Source organism: Papilio polytes, unplaced genomic scaffold, assembly GCF_000836215.1.
Source record: "Papilio polytes unplaced genomic scaffold, Ppol_1.0 DF824024.1, whole genome shotgun sequence".
Taxonomy (NCBI): domain Eukaryota; kingdom Metazoa; phylum Arthropoda; class Insecta; order Lepidoptera; family Papilionidae; genus Papilio; species Papilio polytes.
The window spans coordinates 448,456-470,284 of record NW_013525180.1 but is presented as its reverse complement, the minus strand read 5'-3'; the positions used below and the strand labels follow the sequence as shown (position 1 = coordinate 470,284).

General features: G+C 32.3%; 4 protein-coding genes across 5 annotated transcripts in view; 3 read left to right on the top strand and 1 right to left on the bottom strand.

Moving 5' to 3' along the window:
* LOC106101051 (G-protein coupled receptor Mth2-like) overlaps nt 1-5,639 on the top strand; it is a 9,887-nt gene extending 4,248 nt beyond the window's left edge. The window contains exons 2-8 of the mRNA XM_013280145.1: nt 720-911; nt 1,177-1,295; nt 1,535-1,613; nt 1,983-2,143; nt 2,376-2,514; nt 3,918-4,007; nt 4,608-5,639. Coding sequence (XP_013135599.1) covers nt 720-911; nt 1,177-1,295; nt 1,535-1,613; nt 1,983-2,143; nt 2,376-2,514; nt 3,918-4,007; nt 4,608-4,824 — 997 coding nt within the window. The 3' untranslated portion in view covers nt 4,825-5,639. The remainder of the gene's footprint in view (nt 1-719; nt 912-1,176; nt 1,296-1,534; nt 1,614-1,982; nt 2,144-2,375; nt 2,515-3,917; nt 4,008-4,607) is intronic.
* The window catches only part of LOC106101048 (intron-binding protein aquarius), a 52,565-nt gene that overhangs the window by 27,367 nt on the left and 3,369 nt on the right, over nt 1-21,829 (bottom strand). The gene's annotated exons all lie outside the window — the stretch shown is intronic.
* On the top strand, nt 6,910-15,944 carry LOC106101053 (probable G-protein coupled receptor Mth-like 3). The gene is made up of 9 exons (XM_013280147.1): nt 6,910-7,102; nt 12,679-12,902; nt 13,092-13,277; nt 13,431-13,546; nt 13,699-13,777; nt 13,903-14,066; nt 14,214-14,361; nt 14,571-14,663; nt 14,798-15,944. The coding sequence occupies exons 1-9, from the start codon at nt 7,097-7,099 to the stop codon at nt 15,003-15,005; spliced, it is 1,224 nt and encodes a 407-aa protein (XP_013135601.1). The 5' UTR covers nt 6,910-7,096; the 3' UTR covers nt 15,006-15,944.
* LOC106101050 (probable G-protein coupled receptor Mth-like 5) lies at nt 16,194-21,446 on the top strand. Its single transcript, XM_013280144.1, has 8 exons — nt 16,194-16,652; nt 16,908-17,043; nt 17,227-17,404; nt 17,872-18,169; nt 18,318-18,396; nt 18,487-18,689; nt 19,346-19,481; nt 19,984-21,446. The coding sequence occupies exons 1-8, from the start codon at nt 16,460-16,462 to the stop codon at nt 20,240-20,242; spliced, it is 1,482 nt and encodes a 493-aa protein (XP_013135598.1). The 5' UTR covers nt 16,194-16,459; the 3' UTR covers nt 20,243-21,446.

Below are 21,829 nucleotides of genomic sequence, written 5' to 3'. Positions count from 1 at the left end.
ACCAAATAAGAATAAAAGCGTTTTAAATGAAGTCGATTGCATTTATTTGACGGTTTTCGCGAAACAAACGGTTATTGTGTGACAACCTTAATAGATAGATATATGCTATCGCGGACTTTTATTTAGCAAATTTAAAGGGATACAATTCTTCCATACATCATTTTTATGTAGGTCTTATAGTTTAGGCTACGTAAGCAAAGAAAGCAAAAATGACCCGAAATTTCGTCGCGCGATTTTGAGCTAAACTATTTAACTACGTCGTAGTCTTTGACTCCAAAAACCAAACAAAAAAATGGGACCCACCTGCAAACCTTTCGGATAAAAAAAGAATCGGTCCACTAGCGGCGGAGTTATGCCGTAACACATAAAAAAAATAAATAAATAAAAAAACATACAGACGAATTGAGTACCTCCTTCTTTTGGGAAGTCGGTCAAAAATAGGTTGGATTACCTCATGTTCAATATTAGATTCACGGTCATCTGGAAATCTAAGAATTATTAAATAACAATATTACTATCGATCCTCACGTTCCCGGAATGCTAAAAATACATATTTTACGATAGCTAACGCAATTTTAACAACCTTTAATTTTGAGCCAAACGGATTAAAAAACCACGTACAAGCAAAAATAGTTAGAGATCAAATATTAAATTAGGTTTTTAAACACTAAAGGGTTTGATGAGAATCGATTAAAGTATTGCATTTATTCAATTCACAGATTTTGCGTTGGCAACTATTCGTTAAGCACGAACACATCATCGTTGCTCAAGGCGAAGAAAGCAGCCATCATTTGCGAAGACGAGGAAGAGAATGAGATTGTTGATCAAAGCGCATTGGCGTACTGCATGCTCGTGTCTGTCATTTTCCTTACTCTGACAGCCATTATCTATATTGCTCTTCCAGAAATAAGGTGAGTAGTTCAACATACTATTTAAACTTCTGTCAAATACTAGCCTTATGACGTTTCGACAATGTAGCCTCTTAGAACTGGCAGCTACTAGGCTAGGCTAACACTATACCGCGTGCTCGCTTTCCACCTTCTACTATAAAACTCCTTCACAGATCAATTTGAAAAGATTATTGCAAATTGTTTCAGTTATCGTGTGACAAATTTGCTTGCAAAAGTTGGCGATTGATGTTCTAAAATTCATCTATGTGTATTAATTAAATTTCAGGGACTTGAACGGAAAGAGTATAATATGTTTCTGCATCTCCCTCGCTCTGGGCCTCCTCTGTTTGGCGATTATGAATCTCATTAGCTCATACTCCGACATGAATCTCTGCGCAACACGAGGTATGTAAACATACAAACGCAATATATTTATACAAAAAAAGCTTTCATTCGCGACTCCGACCGGATGAAATTAAAATAAAAAAACTAAAGTTAGTAGTCTATGCGTTCTTCCAGACTATGCTCTACAGCTATGCCAAATTTCATCGAGATCCGTTCAGCTGTTGAGGCTACAAACTCTAACGAACATCGAAATTAGTAGGAAGGAGGATTGGCAAACTGACAATGTTATTTTTTTTCAGGCTTTCTTACGTACTATTTCTTCATTGCGAGTTTCTTCTGGACGAATGCTATATCAATTCAGATACTCCGCAACATGAGGTATGAGCCATATAACAATCACAAGTTAATTATCATTTAAACGGTTTAAAAGTATTTGCTCATATTTATTAAATTATTCGAGGAGATTTTATGGATTTTCCACGTGTAATATGGCAAGTGTATGGAGGATGATGTTATTTACCTTAAGCTAAACATTTATTAATGGCTACATGAGTACATGATGACATTGTAAATGGACTATGTGAAAGAGCTTAAAGATATATGGAAGAGATAAACGTTGCCCATCCATCACAACAATGACCATAATATAGTGGTACAAAAGTTGTTCATATTTTCGAAAGCAACAACACAAATAGTAACTATCAACGAATTGAAATATGTTGCCTTATGCTTCTTTTGGTGTTTCAGACGTCCCTTAACAGTGGACTACGGATGGAAGGAGTTTTCGTGGTACGCCCTGTACGCGTGGGGAGCGAGCGCAGCGATAACAATAGCAATGGCCATTGTTAATTTTATACCTGGGGATCATCAGAAACCTGGAATCGGGTTAAACCATTGCTGGTTTTTCGGTATGTTAAATGTTCTCAACAAGGCATATATATTGTACGCTCATGAAAACCGTTCAAGAGGATTACTAGTAAAAATTTTGTCAATTGAGGCAATTACGAAAGCTAGTCATAGTAGTTTAAAAATGGCTAAAATGAAACAAAGTTAATTCGTACCCTTCATCAAAGAGATTACATACTAACGTCGCCAGTTGACTGTTGATATTTGACTCAAATTGTCTGTATTTTTAACCAGACAAGAAGCAGCAGTGGTACTACATGTATAGCGTGATGTCGATTCTCATATCCGCCAACATCTGCATCTTCGTGTACACCTCCGTAGTACTCTGGCGGCAAAGCTTCGCCTCCACGCACCTCAAGGCGCTCAAATACAAGTCAGTACAAAACTGTGTAATTCATACATGCTGGTGAGCAAAGCCAGTTTTTTTTATAATATAAGGTGGCAAACAAGCAAGGGACCACCCGAATCCACCGAAATGGAAAGCGACCGCTGCTCATATACATCCGCAATTGCAGATGCGTTGCCTACCCTTCATTGACGGAGGAGGAGACGCACATAAAGAAAACATTTCCCCTTTCTATGCGTCTCCTCCACCGTCAAATCCACTTTTCCTTCCCATCCTTTCCTCTTAAGAAAAGGGTGGAAAGGGAAAGGAACTAAAATTAGGCCTCCGGCACCACACTCATCAGACGAAACGCGGAACTGCTTCCACTTCACGCCTGTTTTCTTTCATTACACCGGGCGAGCCGACCCATTCGCGCGAAGATGTTAAAGCGGGCTCTACCACTGTTAAAGTTTTAATATGTGTGATACGATGAATGAATTTGAAAGAGATAATGTTTAATTGGGAGATCGTGGACAAACATTCAAGCACGTGTAATGAATGAATGAAATGAATTTCTGCAGTTTTGGTTGAGCAAATGACCTTTATTTTGTTGTAGGTACTGCTTTACCTTTGTTAATATCTTCATTCATCTCCTGATACGATACCGCGCCTTATTCGTCACCGTTTATTTATAGATTGACAAATGTATCGTTAAAATGCAAATTATAACGTCTAACAATCAAACAGAAATGACGTAACACACGATCTTAGTAACTAATAACTGCTTTAACTATTTTTACTTACGTTTGCGATATCATACTTATTTTAATTGTAATGTATGTGCAATTTAAACAGCCATTAAAAGTTGGATGGAATGTTGAATGGTACATTAGTTATACAAATTGGATAACGTCCTTACAACAATAGCAAAATGATTTAATTATTCTGCTAATTTATTATCTTCACGTACAGATATAAAACGTTTTTGTATAAGAGTTCATTTATCCTATTGAAGTTATTACATTGTCACGCAATAATTTGATTTAAAAAATATGTTAATCAACAAGAGATTGAAATATTTCTTACACCTTTTTATAACTGGTTATAATCCGACTTGTGTTTTAAAGTATTAATTCATGTACTTGTTGAAAATATGATATGTATTTATATGTTCATATAGCAGAAATTAAAACAGCCGAACAAACATCATCACCTTTCCCTTATCCCTACGGAGGGTTGACAGAGTCCAGCTCTTCTATCTCTATCAATCGTCATATCTGAATTCACTCCCTTAAGCATCCTCTTTTACACAATCCATCTATACTTTCTTCGGTCTTCCTCAACCTTTGTAGCCATCACATTCAAACATAACATAACATAACAGCCGAATAAACATCGAATAAAATATTTTTGTACCAATTAATTTTTTTTACAAACATTTTTTGTTTCAGATTCATGATGACAGTCAGACTGTTCATTATAATGGGAGTTCCGTGGATCTTCGAGATGATAAGCTCCATATCGGATAAACATATTATTTGGTACGTATTTCCTTAAGATCCAATATTTCCGAATAAATGTGTAAAATGAATTTAGTTCGGTTCCCAAAGTAGGTTTAAATTACGACGAAAACCATGAAAAAACATTTGTCTTAAGGGTCAGAGACTTCTAAGATGCACTACTAGTGTTCACGATAATGACGTCAGCTGACGATAACTGTTATCATAGCGTTATCTTGCCTCGAGCGCATATACCGGCTATAAATAGCAAACCGTCTAAAGGTATTGTATTTGCATGCAAACTATCAGATACTTCGCTATACGCACTTTTACGCATTTCGCATTAAATGAAAGGTTTAATTGATTTATATTATTTACTATTAAGAACTCTTTTACCAGTTGACCTTAAAATGTACATCTATGGATGTTCTGTTACCACTAACAGTCGATATTAATTTTCAATGTTGATAATTACTTTAATAAATTTTTATAAAATGGATGCGTGAAACAATCTACTTTTGTACAATATCATGTTTACAATATTATGTTTTATGAATGCAAAAATGTCAAATTACAGCGGGTTATAAAACAGATGTCCTTTGCCACGATAACATTGTTTTGATACGACATATATTATTGCAGGGTGATATTGGACTTTGTAAACGTGCTGCAAGGTCCGCTTATCTTCCTGGTGCTAGTCGTGTTACGGAGACGCGTGGTGAAGGCGTTGCTGCGGCGCGGCGTGCTTGACTGCCTCGCGCCGCACGTGGAGCGCCATCTCGCACTCGCAGACGACGACGAAGATGTCATACAACACACCATGGATGTGCCCATGGATGAGAAAGTCACCATCACTTAGACAAGGGGTTAACGTCAAATTTCGTGTCGTCCAAAATCATAAACACTAAAAAGGTGTACCTTGGAGTTTATATAATAATCGTAGTCTATATTTGATGGCACGTATAATAACGCATTGAATATTCATTTTAAAAAGTGTCTCTTTGATGCATAAATGTTCGCCACCCCTGACTTAGACCATATCCGCACGTGTGTTCTGCTACTGACTTAGTGATAGCTCTGATGTGGTAATTGCCAGCATTTGAAGACTTTGTTACTGAATTCTAAACCGTCATTATAATATCTCGGATACTGTAGGGCCCGCTTAGGGCAAAAGTAAAAAGTTTTTAAGAATAAGTGTAATACAAATACAATAATATTGATAAATATAAATTTGAATGGATTATTACGCACAACCTATAGCATTTAATCAGCCTATTTAATGTATTATTTTAAGTAAATCACAACAGTACAAAACTAGTCAACAAACTTTACCTTTAATATTTTATAGACTTTACGTTATTAACATAAAAAATAACACTTTAATTAAGATGAATTATTAACATAGAATAAGAATTAATAACAATATACTATTGTTTCTTCGGAATGAATATCAGATCAGAATGGGGCACAAATAATCAGATTTATTTAAAAATAGAATGCTTTGTGCCTACTTTAGTAACGTGCTTTTATTCATATTATGTTTTAAGTTGCATTAATGTTTTCGGACTCAAAGTTACTCCTATAACCTATAATCCCTGATGCAATATATGATAATGAATATTCCGAGGCGTATAATGTAAAAAATTGTTGTATTTTATTATTGTTTAGTGTTTAAAAATTTATTTTGTACTCATTTATAATTGGAATTTAACAAATAAAAATTAATAAAAAAGTGTCTCTTTTTTTAACCTAAAAATATGATTGCAGCTGTTGTGGTTCAAACGTTCTTCTAAAGTAATCTTTTATATAGATACTGGATACACAAAAGCTCTTTAAAAACATTGCATTTTATTTAATTTTGTATTGATTAAAGCTACATCTAGCGATATCTTTCTGCACCACGTAACTAAAATACTACTAGTCACCAGATAGTACCTATACCGTTGTCTAGATGGCGTTGTATTATATAGATGTGTTGATACAATTGTAACTAAGTAACTTGGGAGCACAAACTTCAATTCTTTCTCCCAAGTCTGTATTAGGATCACTGCCATGCCACAAATATACCTTAGATTATGATCCGAATTTTACCACATCAAAACAAACATTTAAACAAGCCATAATATGAGGGTACATCACGAATATTTGCTTAACAATTCGAGAACGTATGTGTAACGTCATCGACAAAAATTGTATGTGGTTTGATGTACTTTACGCCCGGTTGGGGCGCTGCAAAAATTGCAGTGGAAACTTGAAGTAACACAATATACTGAAGACAATCGCACATATCAACTTGTATACGGATAGATAAGTGCTAGTATCTATCTCTATGGTCTTATTATTTCCGAAATAAAATATCAAACATGCATGAAGATACTCCGATTTTCAGAGTACTGTAACAAAAAAAATACTAATCAAACTGTTTAGATTTCAGGTTACAATACAACACAAGCGAATATCTTCATGTATTTCAGGAATAACTGATTATTTATGTATTGCTCGAAAAGTATGTCCAATTACTGTCAATAAAATTAAAATCAAAACTGCTTTATAGCTCAAACATTTTTATAACAACTAGTTAATTTAAAATTTTAATATCACCATCCGGTTGTGATTTAAAATGTTGTTTTTAAAAGAATTTACCATTTTCCACAACTATCTACATCACTCCTTACTAATATTATAAATACGAAAGTTTAGATGGATGGATGGTTGTTTGAGTTTGTAGCCTAAACGGCTGAACGATTTCATTGTAATTTGGTACAGATGTAGAGGATAGTCTGGAAGAAAACATAGGCTACTCACTTTTGTTTTTTTTTTAGTTCCACGCGGACGGTGTCACGAGCGGAAGCTAGTTGATTTATGTAACAATTTTCTCAGTGACTGTACATTAGTGTCAACTTCAGCTACCCTTTAAATATCATAACAAAACGATAAACTAAAATTGCGTTATTTCATTCACGGCATCGTCCAAGTCGCACGCATTCAACACGTATTATCGAGTGTTACTCGATTCTGATAAGTGAGAATCGAAATAAATATAAAATAGATTAATAATTGATTCACAGCAGTTTGTGCGTTTTGTTAATGTGCTGCGAGGTGGCGCATCGTTTGCTCGCTGTTACGCCAAAATGAAGGTAAGCCATTTTAGTAATTTTTGAGCTAAAAGGTTTTTCATTATTTTAATTTTATATGCTCGTCAAAAGTTACGCTTTCTCTAATCTTTTATGCTTTAAATTGAAATTACCTTCTACGTAATATAAAAACGCAACCTTAAAAAACTGGCGGTTTTGTACCTACAAAACCGCCAGCTTTTTAAAACAAAACGAATAAAATCATAAATTACCCTAAACCAAAAAGAAATTAATTTTTCTTAAAATTCCACTATATTAATTATTTGAATAATCTGTGAACTTTATTCACGTTATATACTGAAAAAGTATTAATTCTTTTATATTCGTTTGATAACATTAATTCTTTACATAATTCAATATAAATCTGTTAGTTATCTATAAATAACTTTATTTATAATTCTCTTACATTGAAGAATTGTATTTCGATATACTAATAATTTTATCAACTACTTTACATCATTACATTAATTATGATGTTTACTAAGTACATAGTCGAGTTGTAAATGAGTTTACATATCCACATAGTTGTGATAACATCGTAGTTGGGTTTAAATGTTAAATAATTGTAAATTATTATCTAAACAGTGGGTATTTTAATACTTTTATCTACCTAAATTATATGAAATTTATATTTCTACATATTTGTTTACTAGATCCTTTTTGACCGCGTATGTATTTATATTTAGTGTAGAGGGTAGGTTGAAGCCACTCTGAAGAGTACAAGATTTATTATTTAAAAATTATTAAATCTACATTATTGAAAATAACTTAATCATACACAATTAGCATGATACTTATATCACTTGTTAGTGAAACAAAACATAGTTGGTCATTTGTATCTTTGGCGATAAGTCGAATGTAAAGTCAATAAACTTCACTTATGACCCGACAAGGGTTATAACCAACAAATTATCGTTCATATTTTACCCTAGTTGTAACTCGCGACTTTGCGTGCGTTAATTTTAAAAACTATAAAAATGTTACTGATAACGTAGCTTTTTAATGGTGAAAGAATTTTTTAAATCAATCCAGTAGTTTTTGAATTATTTAAATACATATTAAAATTCAAATCTTTCCTCTTTATACTATACTAGCTTTCGCCCGCGACTCCGTCCGCGTGAAATTAAAAAATAATATATAACATAGCCTATGTTACTCACTGACAACGCAGCTTTTTAATGGCGAAAGAATTTTTAAAATCAATCCAGTAGTTTTTGAATTATTTAAATACACAGTAAAATCCAAATGTTTCCTCTTTATACTATTAGTATAGATAGACAAAAATATGAAGACGAGATAGTACTTTGCAGATTCCAAAATGTTTTAAATTTAATAAAAAACCGTTGTGTAAATAATATTTTGTTAATAACTATTACTAATAATTTGGAATACTCTCTAATCGATACACACATGTGATAAATGTACGTTGCACCCCGGATTGATAGTATGTCAACTTATCATGTACCATACTGCCAGATGTAAGTATTTTGTAATTTGAGCAGTCTATGCATACACAGCTTTATAATTAAAAAATAAAAGTTATATTTACACTCTTTCTCTCATATATCTATGAACACTGTTGTTTTTACGTCACTATTTTTTTAAAACAATTCATTCTCGCACCATAAACGCTGTTTAAAAATAAAAGCAATTAAAACGCGAGTGGTTAATCCTTCTTTGTTTGCATCCGACACGAATAAACAGAGATGGCGCGTAAAGTTCTAATTTTAAACATCTGAAGTGTCGGACAAAAAGAATCTGCGCACGCGCACAATGTTAAATTGAGATTAATGAACGGATATGCAACAAATTAGCAATTCCAAATCATCAAAAACAGTATCATCCCATCTTAATAACTTCGTATACGTGAAATTAAAAAAATATAGCTTAAGATACTCAGCGATAACGTAGCTTTTTGAAGATGCAGAATTTTTGAAGTCAATCAAGTAGTTTTTGAGTTATTTTAAAATATACAAAAATCCAAATCATTTCTCTTTATAACCTTAGTATAGATAGCGTGTCTACCCTATCGCGTAACAACTCAAAAATATATATTTTCGAAATATATTTAAACACTACTCTGGTGCCATCATAGATTACTTAATAAACCTTCTCAACCGCCACAAAATCAAGAAGTTTACATGTAAACGAGGTAGTTAAACCAAATGTAGGAAAAACCTAACAAAGCCCTTACTCATGTCATTGTCTGGAACAAGCTAAAGACACTATTAATGAAGATATCAGTATGATATTGTTTTTATTACAAGCACGTACTGTTTTCATATTTATTCCATATACATTTTCCCGCAATACAAATAAGGCAAACACAAAAACAAATCAGTCGTTCGTAAACAACTTAATGAAGATACGACGACACGGAATCTCTACTCATAATTCTGAGAATATTTAACTTTGTACGTCACAGTAAAAACCAGAACATTATTTTGATCTTAAACGGTCGAATTAGTGAAAGCTTCCTACAAACGCCGAAGTCATTGAGAAATTTGAACCTAAAAATTGCAGTGACAGTTAAAAATATTGCATAAATAAGAACATTTAGTTGTAACTGTACTGTTCGAATCTTCAAAACTAAGCGTCTGTAGATGGTTTTCAAAACAGTCAATTTGACCCGGTATCGATACAAACTAGTATCAGACATATCGAGACACAAAACGCAAATATTAGTTAAAAATTACAGCTTGTTATTTTTAGAGAATTAATATATTTGCACTTAGCAATATTAATTGACCGACTTCCCAAAAGAAGGAGGTACACAATTCGTCTGTATGTTTTTTTTTTAACACTCCACTCGAGACTCGCCAGGAATGCGCGCCAATATATGTATCCATCCTTCTAGTCACATTGACAGCTGTCAGCTAGGGACGTGACGTTAATGCCGATAATCTAGAGTTACGCCAATTCTACAGCACGGTACTAATTTTGTTCTTAACATTATATATTTTGGATCATAATTTAACAATTGAATCCTATTCAAATAGCTGACGGACATCACGAGCGCCGTACTATGAGGGTATCCTGTCGATAAGATAACAACAAATTTGTCTATGCTAAATAGCTTTGACTTAACTGGACGAAACCGCGTCACATTTAAATACAACATTATCTCATGTTTGGCTAGTTATAAAACACAAATGCTTATTTCATATTATTTTTTATACTCGCCTTCCCACCGTCTAAACAGGCTGTTTGATTTTACTGTGACTGAGCTTTGTGATACTACAAACATATTTGTTTAAATGTTTCCTGTCTGGACTAAAATCGGGCGCACAACTTTGACTAAACTATCGCACAACTTTTGTGCGATTGTCGAACTGTTTGCACAACTAAAAATGGAGTAGTGTGAACATCTCCATATATTCTTATAGGAATCAAAGCGAGACTAAACAGTTGTTCGATAGTTTAGTAAAATGTTATAGTGCATACTGAACACAAAATGTTAAAAACAATACAGATGTCAATGTAGGAATTATCAAAGTTAACTGCGTATTAATTTCAAAAGAGACACGATTATTACGTTTATTTGTGTTGTAGTAAAAGTAAAAATAACTCATGACTCAGATAATGAAAACACTTGGGTCTAGTGTTTTTATTGAGAAATTATTTTTCGAAGAAGCGAATTCAGAAATATATCAATATTACGTATTATACAGTCATTCAATTGATTAGATTTTTTATCTAATATTATTATATCTAGATTAATATATATAAACACGTCACCCATATGTTAGGAATAGATAGATAACATACTATGAGCGTCTAAAATATATAGTTAGTTTATCAGCACAAATAATACAATATTAAACTAGTACTTATTGGTATGGAGAACCTAGCTTTTTAATTTACTTAAAAAATTATTCTCGTTTCTATCTTTATTCACTTTCACTTATATACCTGCTAACGTTTATCGAATCCGTCCAATATTAATATATCAGCAATTACGTTACAAGTATAAGGAATTAACAAAAATTACAAAAGCTATTTTTTTCGTTCTTGATCTATTTTCAATGACGTTATTATGTCGATTAACAAAAAGATAGTTTCTAGATTAACAAGAACTATCTGATTTCAACATCTACCACGAATTTCTATTGTTATTTCAAACAAAAAAAAAAATAATTTACGTAATGTAATACGAGTAGATATTAAAACAATCAATTACACAAAATACTTCCTGCATTATGCACTCTTCTGTAGGCCACACAAGTTAGGTTTTGTATGACGAAATAAACCAATATAATCGTGATTCATAGAACAATAGTTTTGTCACATCATGCAAAACATGACGTGTGTGGCTTGCATTAAGATGATTGCGGTACTGACCTAACTGCCGAGTATACTCTCTATGACCCTCAGAAAATAAAACGAATAAAACTGTGATATTCAAAATAGATCAAGTCGATAAAGCTCGCTATAGAGGGTCAGTTCTGACAGTTTTAACTGAAGATTCTAACGGTTCAGTTATATAGAAAGTATGTAGCGGGCTTAAGACTACAGGCGAAAAATTAAAGTAAAATTGATTATAATAATTTTGTAAGTGTATAATGTTGTGTGTACTTGTAGAAATAAATAAGAACGGATTACATAAATTTACCGTATTGTTAATCTTCGAAAAGGTAACTCTATTTTTTGTAAGTCTTTATTCTCACGCCGTATCGGCTGGGATGATGTTATCAATGAGACAAAGACATTAATTGAATCGTTAACATATCGCAGATCATGCAGGTCACAGCGGCAGAACCTCGAACTAGGTCAGGGAACAATCAGCGATCCTTAATAATATGTAAGGAGGATAATTAGGTTCCACGCCGTCGTAAAGGTCATTTCTACAACTCGCGGTCAAACGTACTCTGCTATTCATATACATATTGTTAAGAAGAAAATTAGTACTGCACTGGAATTGGCGCAACACTAGATTATTGGTATAGAGGTCCCGTCCCTATTTGACAGCTGTAAATGTCATTAGATGGATTGGAATAGTGCGCCATCCTTGCGGGAGCAGTAGCTCTAACTATTTAAGTTAATCACGCTAGTTACAATTATATTAATTGTTTAAAAATACTAAAATCAATTCAAGGTACAATTAAATAACCAAAACAGTTTAATCAAAAATAATAACTTTCGATATTGAAGAGAATTTATCGTAAAATGGAAAGCTTCAACGATAATTATTTATACGAGTAGTTGCATTTTAATGGTCGACTGAATGAACTGAGGGCACATGATGCAATAAAGTTCAACGAACGCTAACTGAAGGTTAACGATCATATCAGTGAGTTAAATAAACAAACTGGTGTAAAAGATTTTAAAACCATAAAATAGACATAATTGAATTAATTAAATTCCTCATTCGCACTTTTTAAATATTGTTGTAGACAAAGTTTTAGACTGAAGGAAAGAAATTCATGTAACTTAATGCTAACTAAAGTATTGATAGTTGTATGATACTAAACGATAGTAATTCATCGGAATTTATTCATCAGATCAGTTCTTCATCAGATTAAAATTGGACTAGGTCTCTGGGTAACAACTAGTCAGTAACATATCTCTTTTGTTTTCAGGGATCGCTACTTCTATTGTTGGTATGCGTTGGCGCAGCTTCGTGCGCGAGACCATGCTGCTCAAACCAAGAGACCATCAAGCGAGGACTCTACTGCGACGGGGTAGAGAAGATCGCATTAAACTGCTCCAGTGGCCGCATGGTCCTTTGGGATATTATCTTACAAAATGATAAACTCAGCACTAAAGATTCACCAGGATTTATCTTTGCTGAAGACACTGATCAGTAAGTATTGAATTAGGACATTACTATAATTTACCATAACCAAATTAAAACCAAGGAGTCATTGAATCAAGCAGGCAAATATACGGCCAGTGTTCTTAGTCTTGTGGCATAATAGGAACCAAACTTTTTAAAAGGATTTGAAACTAGCCGTGTTTAAACTACTGATGTCATAGACTTTGTATTTTCCAGATACTGCATTGGTACAATGGACCGCAACTCGAGTGTGCCTAGTTTGCGCAATCTGTCAGTCGCGATCGTTTGCTTTGAAAGAGTGAGCCAATCCAACAATATAGAAACTGGGGGAATTCTTACTATCATCTCTGTCTTCTTCCTGGCGGCCACCTTCGCTGTCTACATGTATCTACCGCAAATGAGGTTTGTAACATTTGAAGAAACAATCACACTTTCAGATTTATTGACTTTTTATACTGTAACTTTAACGCAAAAGTCTGCGGCTGTACTGATGCGAATTGAAAAATTTATAGAAAAATCTAAATAAAGTGCTATTTACACTTTATTGAATTTCAGAGACCTGCAAGGTTTGTGCTACATGTGCATGTGCGTGAGCATGGCCCTGGGCTTCCTCTCCCTGGGCGTGCTGCAGCTCAGTCCACATTTCGCTGGCGACATTTGCACTGTTGCAGGTAATTTCATCACATAACACTATACAAATTCAGAACAATTCAAACAAGAAACTGTAGTCACTCTAGAAATCAATATATACTACCACTAGAACTCCGTAAAGAATATGATAAACTATTCGTTGAACCAATAAATAAAATTTGTCCTTTTTAAGGTTTCCTTGTTTACTTCTGGATGATGGCTACCTTCTTTTGGATGAACGTTATTAGCATCAACATGTATCGCAGCGTTCAGTAAGTATTATACATACTAACTTTAGCAAACCATAAATCTTGTTCTTATATATGTACTCCTTGGTAGGGGTTTACGAAAAATAAATAGTGTTTGAATCTCTGGTATAAAAGATAAACAATTGCAGGGATTCGGCCTACTTGAAGAAGACGGAGAGAAAACAGTACTTCTGGTACAGCTGCTACGCGTGGGGCTGCACACTCATGTTCCTGGCCGTATCCCTTATCACAAACTTCGCGGAGGGAGACCACTGGAAGCCAGGAATTGGAAACAACAGCTGCTGGTTCCAAGGTAAGAAAGACCAAGACAGATAAAGATTCTACATCCAACAAATGAACAAAAGATTTATGGATTTCATTCCAAAAGCAATTTGTAATTAAAATTTTCAATCGTATAAAAATCCGTTTCTTTGTCATAAACATCTCATTGTAATTCCAGGCCGAACCGAAACATGGATATTCTTCTATGGACCGATTGCGGTTCTCATCGCGGCCAATATCATTATCTTCGTTATTTCATCGTTCAACTTATGGATGCAACAAAACAGGAAGTACGAAGTCAGCAAGTTGAACAACCTTAAGCATAAGTAAGTGAATGTGAACAGGAGTTTCTTATTTGTACATGTGCGATATCGTCCTTGTCGATTTATCAAAACACGAATTTAAACTTTCATTTTAAATGTAAGGACAATATATCATTCGTAGTTATTAAGAGAAAAATCAGTGATATGTAAATTGCCACTGACTCTTTCAGAGTTCTACAATCCTATGTAACAAAGTATATCAATATTTTTAGATTCCTGGTGTCTCTTAAGCTGTTCCTAGTCATGGGTATCTCTTGGACGTTCGAGATCGCTAGTTTCGCTCACGGAGAAGCCCATATCATTTGGTAAAGATTTACTTTCTATTAAATGTTTATCTTGATTTTTTTACTAAAACTAAATCGGTTATAATAAATAATAACTAAAACATTCGTCTGTTATCCAAATAAAGCCGATATCCAATCTTTATATCTATTTTCAGGAAAATTATGGATATATTCAACTGTCTCCAAGGGGTCGTTATATTTTTAATTCTGGTCGTACTACGAAGGAGAGCAATGCAAGGTTTAGCCAACGAGCACTTCTGTCTCTTCATAACACGGCCGCTTGCTGAAAAACTGAGTCCACACGACGACGCGGATGACCAGGAAATATTAGCCGACGACACGGTCGAGGTCAGACTTAACTAACGCAAAAGTCATTGTATCAGCTTTTTACTAAGTCATTTTATGTAGTGAACACAAAAGTTCAATCTAAATTGGTCCTCTTTGTACGAGCTCTCATATAGATTGGTTGAACAACAACTGGGAAAAACTGTGAATAAAACGTCAAGACCTAGCATCATAAGTTAGTGGTTGAACTATCTATATATTTGTGACTTATAAGTATTTCTAGTGCCAAAACATTCTCCAAAAAAAATATATTACCTCTTATTTTTTTATCAAAAAACTGGGATGGTTTTATAGGATGTTTCGGTAAAGGAAGTCTACGGTTATATTTCGTTATTTAAAATAAGAACACCGTTTATAAATAAGTGTAATGTTTTCCGTTAATGAAATATCTTTATGTAAAATCTCATAGCTTTTATGAAAACCTTTAATGAATAAGATTTCGTTAATAATAATCAAAATAAGAGTTATTTAGAATTAGATACTATTTTTGATAAACTATATTTAAGTTTTATTATCGGATACTCGATTAATATAACCGATAGAATCTCTATGATTATAATTTCACAGTTACTATTAATTTTATATGTCGCCGTGATAAGATGAATGTATCCCAGTATTACTGGGAAGTCCCGTCTTCTACTGACTCACGTCCTGTTCGTAAATGTTTATTATATTTTGGTTACATACTCATATTTAAATATTTTGCTTTATATTAAGTCTTAATTACACTTTATAATGTAAAGTTTAAACGTGCCATAATAATGTTAACATTGTCTCAAATATCTATTTAATTTTATTATAATTATTTTAAATAGGAAAAAAGTAAAGAAAATAGACAGTCCGATTTCTAGAATTTACGATGTAAATATTATTAGAGATTCAGACTGCCAAAGATATTGTTCCTATATTTGTTATAACGCATGAACTTTATGTTTTATTAAAAACTTAAAAATCTTATTGTTTTAATTTATTTTACAAAATTATTTTAAAACCTTATTAGACAAGAGACAAAAGTAAGTAATTTAAGCCAAGTAATTTCAATTATTAATGTGACTTATTTCGAATCGATAAAAAAAACTTTAATGAGAAACATTCTTGAGAAAGATTTTTTTTTTAATTCAATAGTTACAAGAGAAATTATTAACAAAATGAACATTAACAACAACACATAGCATTTTGACGTTTGAGAATTAAAGTACTATCACAACATGGCTGAACGATGCACAACCTTTGTCTAATGGCATGTAAAAGTTTAAAGTGATTCAACTTAACTGTCAAATCGGTGAATGCGTAAACTTCGCGGAACTAAAAAATAAGTTTTAATTAAAACAGTTTTGCTACAGTAACCTAAATTTTATGGTGCTATTGAGTAGAAAACATTAAAATGTGGTGATTTTTTTCAAATTGTAAAGGCGCTAATGCTCAATCACGATATCAGACAACTGTGATGAAAACTACTTGTTTTTGATATAATGTACTCCGAATTAATATTAATAACGATATTATGTCTTATACACGGTTCTCAATTAGTAATCGCAGCAGTCGGCGAAACAGATCTTAACGATTTATCGGAACAACAACATTCTGTTGTAATAAATAAATGCTGTGAGGAAAATGAAGTTATGGTGGACAATGTTTGCCGACTAGCTAATAAGTATAACCAAAGTAAGTAAAATCTTCAATAGAATTATATTATCTATAACCTGCCTGTTTCTTCTTTTGGAACAGAACTTATTACTAAAATGTTATCGAAACTATCCTGTTGACAAACTAATTTATATTTCATAACCTTTAAATTTCACACCACACTAGAATGTTCATTTCATCGTTTTCAATGTTATGTTTAAGCCTTTTTTTTTTGTCTATTGGGTTATTGTTCAGTGTACCTTCTGTGTTGTGTTTTAATTTTATTTATCCTAGGTACATGGATACCTAAGTTTAAAACAGAAGATGGTAAAGATGCAAAACTGAAATACTTTAAATATTTAAATGGTGTACCTGACTGTGCGACAACACAACAAAGGCCTATATACTATTTTGGAAAGTCTGAAGATGAGTAAGTATACAAGTAATATAAGAAATTAATTAATAATTCCTTTCAGGCATGGTTTAAACAACATCTTGTTAGATGTTAATACAATGTCAGAGTTAAATGTTTCTTGATTTTTTAGAGATTGTAATCTTATCTTCACTTAGATCCATATTATTCTATGTAAAATATTTGATTTTTCTCTCTCAGGTTGAATTTACTAACTGATGGTAGACTGAGACACCTCATACATCATGAACATAACATAGAGAGTATAAAGGATGACTCAATAACTAACACATATTCCCTACATGCTCCTATCCTCATACCGGAGGTTAAAGAACCATCTTCATATATTCATGATCAGAATAAATACTGCATGGATAAGGTAAGTGTTATTGTGTATTCTCAAAGTGATTTTAGTTTTAATTATTTTGGCTAACCCACCCTCCCCACCTCACCCTAACTTAGGCTAGGCTCCGAGCCCCTCGGTGGGGGTGTATAGTGAGCTGGTGATGATGAATTTTGGCTAAATGAGAACTTATACCTCAATTTAAAGCTTTGTTACCAAAGACATTTAAGAGGTATATAGACTAAACATAGTGAACAACATTTTTTCACCAGAAACTTTGAGAGTTACTGTTAGTTGTCAAGTTACACACTTAATACACTTAAATACAATTAATTATAATAACATGTGGTTTTGAGGACCTTTTAATAGATAGTATTAGTGAAGATCATGTGAAAAAGTCTCAAGTGAAATAATAAAATATACTCCCTTTATGTATTTTATAATCTTTTTGTCTGTAACTTATTTTTTGCTTAGTGATATCTTACAAATATTTTTATTTACAGATTTATATGTCAAGCACAAATTTAACTGGTGAATATGCCTTAGTCTGTGTTCCTGAGGTTATTATTAACTGGAAAGACACAAGTTTTTTAATGCGGAAAGTATTGAATCCTTTATTCCATGCTATTGCTATGGTGTTATTTTTATTGACGGCTATAATATATTTTGTATTACCTACATTACGTGATCTCGCTGGGAATATTATAACAAGTATTAATGTTTGCTTGATAGTCAGTCAGGCAGCTGATTTAGTGCGGATATTCACTGAATTTAGTAATCATATTAGTTTTATTATTACAGGTAAGTTTATTAAAAACTTTTTATGCACTGAAATTTGATCAATAACTCTAAATGAAACTTTTTAAAACTCTGGAAATTATAAAATTAAATCATACATAAGGTAATTTGAGTTTCAAAATTAAAAAGCTTATAATATTGTTTTTTACAGATATTATTTTGTATGTCAGTTTACTGGGTGCATTCTTCTGGTTAAACAGTTTCGGTTTTTATATCTGGAAAACATTCAAGTAAGTTCATTTTTTTAACTATCAGACACACAAATATGTAACAAGATTTTGTTTTTTTTTTTTTTATTTGTATGAATATTATGTTTGCAGATCACGGAATGTATTTCTGAGAGTAACCGATGTACGCAAATATTGCTATTATTCGAGTGTGGTGTGGTCCAGTGTGATATTAATGACAGCGCTGGCTATCTCCGCACATTTCCTACTCGACACCGGGACCAATCCATACAGAAAGACTCGAACGCAATTCTCATCGTCTATCCTAATTGATGATGTGGAACAAGAAACTATTGGTAAGAAATATATCTACTTTATAACATACTAGCTTTCGCCTACAACTCTGTCCGCGTGGAATTTTAAAAAAAAACAAAAGAGAGTACCCTATGTGTTCTTCCAGACTATCCTCTACATCTAAACCCTTATTTTCATAGAAATCCGTTCAGCTGTTTAGACTTTGAACTCTAATAAACATCCATCCCTCTTAATTTTTGCATATAGTATAGACTAATATAATAAAGCATAAACACACACTTCTTTGTTGCCTAAGGTGTCAGCAATTACAGCATATTATTAATAATTCTTTCTTTAATAAATAGCCCTAAACTTGCGTCACGCTTTAGGCTATATATTTTCACGCCATTAAACTTAGGGGGTAAATATTTTGGATAAAAATCCTAATGTGGGAAAGAGACCATAAGTTGCTGCCAACATCAAGAAAGAGAGATTGCTAAGGTTTGCCATGTCATTTCATTGTGACATTTGCTACTGATAATTTGATAAATGTAAACAATAAAATAAAATTTTCATTATTTTCATGTGGGTGAAGCCGCACTGAAACAGCTAGTTTATAATATTAAGATAAAGTATGAAGTATGACAGAAGTTACATGTGTATGTTATTTAAGTATTTCTTACATCTTAAAGTTTAATTTTTACTCTATGTATTCCAGGATGGCTGGGTATAGCAATATTTTTCACGCCAGTTGCATTCACAATTATTTTTAACATATTCTTCTATATTACAACACTCAAAGTTATTAAACGAATCAATATTTATGGAAGGATTCACTACAAACTGAAAGGATGGTAAGTTATTTTTATATCTAGTTATTATTTACCAATCTATACATTCGTATTATAAAATTGGAGCATCTGTTTGTAATATGGAAAGAAAAATTCTATGTTTCGGGAAGATGATGTATTTGCGTTGCTGATAATGGAAAACGCATTTTAAAAAATTTTGTCTGTCTGTCTGTCCGCAAGCCAACTATGTTCCGGGTAATCTCCGAAACGGCTAGACAGATGTCAACCTGACTCACTAAAAGGTAGCTGACATAGACGGGCATATTATAGGCTACTTTTTTATCTTAATATTGCGTAGACGAAGTTTCGGACAACAGCTAGTTAATAATAAAATTCCCAATAATAGACATATTGAGTAATTTTTGTGTACACTTACCCAATGTTAAATAACATTTAGCAAGTTTTTGACAATGTTAGATGTTATTGGTTAAGTTTTACAACCCAATGTTTGTCCAACGATATTGGGCAATTTGGGCAAACAATTAAAACCTCCTTTCTCTTTCAGCTTTAATTTATTTCTGCAGTTATTCTTAATAATGACAACTGCATGGCTATTTCTACTTCTATCATGGTTGAACTTTGACGGATTGATTTATGCACATATTGTTGTGAATTTGCTACAAGCTATATTAATATTCTACGTATGCGTGGGACATCAGTCGCATGTTACGTTTTTATTGAGGAAAAGCTGTTGTTACGCTGAACCTGTGCCTACTGGCGAGTGGGGAGATGAAATGACACATATGAATGGCGGTAACTATTAATAATATTGAATCTCAATTATTAAACAAAAAACACTATATTTAAATACATAGATTGACGTATACACTCTAACAGCCTTACGTAAACGCGGTATAAAGTTAGAGTTAGGAATATACTGAGTATAAGCAAAATCTGTACTAATATTTGATTAAACTCGGTTTATTTCAAGTTTAAATTTATACCGCGTTTTTATAAGGCTGGATATTTCTATATTGATCATTCTATATTATGTTATTTTATTATATATTAATAGAACAAATGAACAAATTCTTCAAATCTACTTTAAGACTGTCAAAAATCAGCTGATTTTCTTAACTCTTTGTCAATTTATGTATTTAATTCTAGTTAAAATTAGAATCAAAGGTTTAGCGTAGTTTATTGTGGTTTAAACACAAATTATACATTTAATATTAAAGCACTATATGCAAAGTTATTGTGCCTTAATTAAAGTGGCTTACAAGTTATGTATATGATTGTATTAAGAAATTATTGCCATAAATATTCATATAAAGACATATCTCATATTCACTGAAATGAAAATATCCTTTTGTATAACTAAAATGTTAAGTTATTAAATTGGTATTTTATCTAAAACAATATTACAGTTATAACCTCCAAAGGATAGAATAAAATCATTTTAAAAAGTCAATTTAGAATGTTAAAGAATTTAATTTAAATATGCCATAAAAATATTAAAATGAACCTAACATCAATTTAATTGTGATATGTTTTTTTTTTGCTCACAAAAGATACTTAATTACCAATGTAACAATTTAAAATTGGACCAAAATTAACAATTTAATTTAAGAAAACTAGCCCCATATCAGATATTTTAAATGACAAATTGTATTTGACTAATATAGTATTATTAATAAGACTGGTAAATGTTATTATGTCCGTCCTATGAAAGTTGCAGCTATATACGGTCTAACATAACCTTAAAATCTTAGAGTTGACACTTGAAAAAGACTATCGCTATCTCTGTCTTGTTCAGAAGAAAGAAAGAGATGGTAACATTGACTGTAAATGATATGATTGCTCTCTGGCACTAACAAATATTTTAATTTTTACATTTTACATTTTTTTACTATTTTCCATTTATTTTTATATTATACAGTTTTAATGATTTCTTTGTATAGTAGTATAAGTGAACTGAATCGAATAGCATTTTGTATTATTTTACTGCAATAAAATTAATTAACTGTATCATGTGTTTTATTTAGTCTTGTATGTTTTTAATAAAAAAAGTAAGCAAAAGTAAAGTCCTCGTAGTATTAAGTGTTGTTAGAGATCATCAAATAGATTCTTCATATTATTTTCCATGAATAAAGATTTAGTATGTCGCGAAAATATATTCGATATTGTATTGTTTAATATTGGCACTTACAATTGGTTCAATCCTAAATTAAAATTGTACCGTTTGCCTAACAGCACTTCTGGTGGTAAAGAGAATTTGGTCTGATAGCAATGTCAGCGTATGTCGATAGATGGCGTTATTAGCAATTCTTAACGCCATCTAGTGATCAGAACTAGACATCATTTGATGTTAACTATTTAAGATTACCTAATATTATCAACAAAATTCAATA

Bases quoted from the DNA above. Each gene is read 5' to 3' on its own strand.
- LOC106101053 (XM_013280147.1), top strand. The intron at 14,362-14,570 runs GTAAGTGAATGT...CAATATTTTTAG, and splicing joins TTGAACAACCTTAAGCATAA to ATTCCTGGTGTCTCTTAAGC. The intron at 14,664-14,797 runs GTAAAGATTTAC...ATCTATTTTCAG, and splicing joins GGAGAAGCCCATATCATTTG to GAAAATTATGGATATATTCA.
- LOC106101050 (XM_013280144.1), top strand. From the start codon at position 16,460: ATGTACTCCGAATTAATATTAATAACGATATTATGTCTTATACACGGT. The intron at 18,690-19,345 runs GTAAGAAATATA...TATGTATTCCAG, and splicing joins TGTGGAACAAGAAACTATTG to GATGGCTGGGTATAGCAATA. The intron at 19,482-19,983 runs GTAAGTTATTTT...TTTCTCTTTCAG, and splicing joins CACTACAAACTGAAAGGATG to CTTTAATTTATTTCTGCAGT.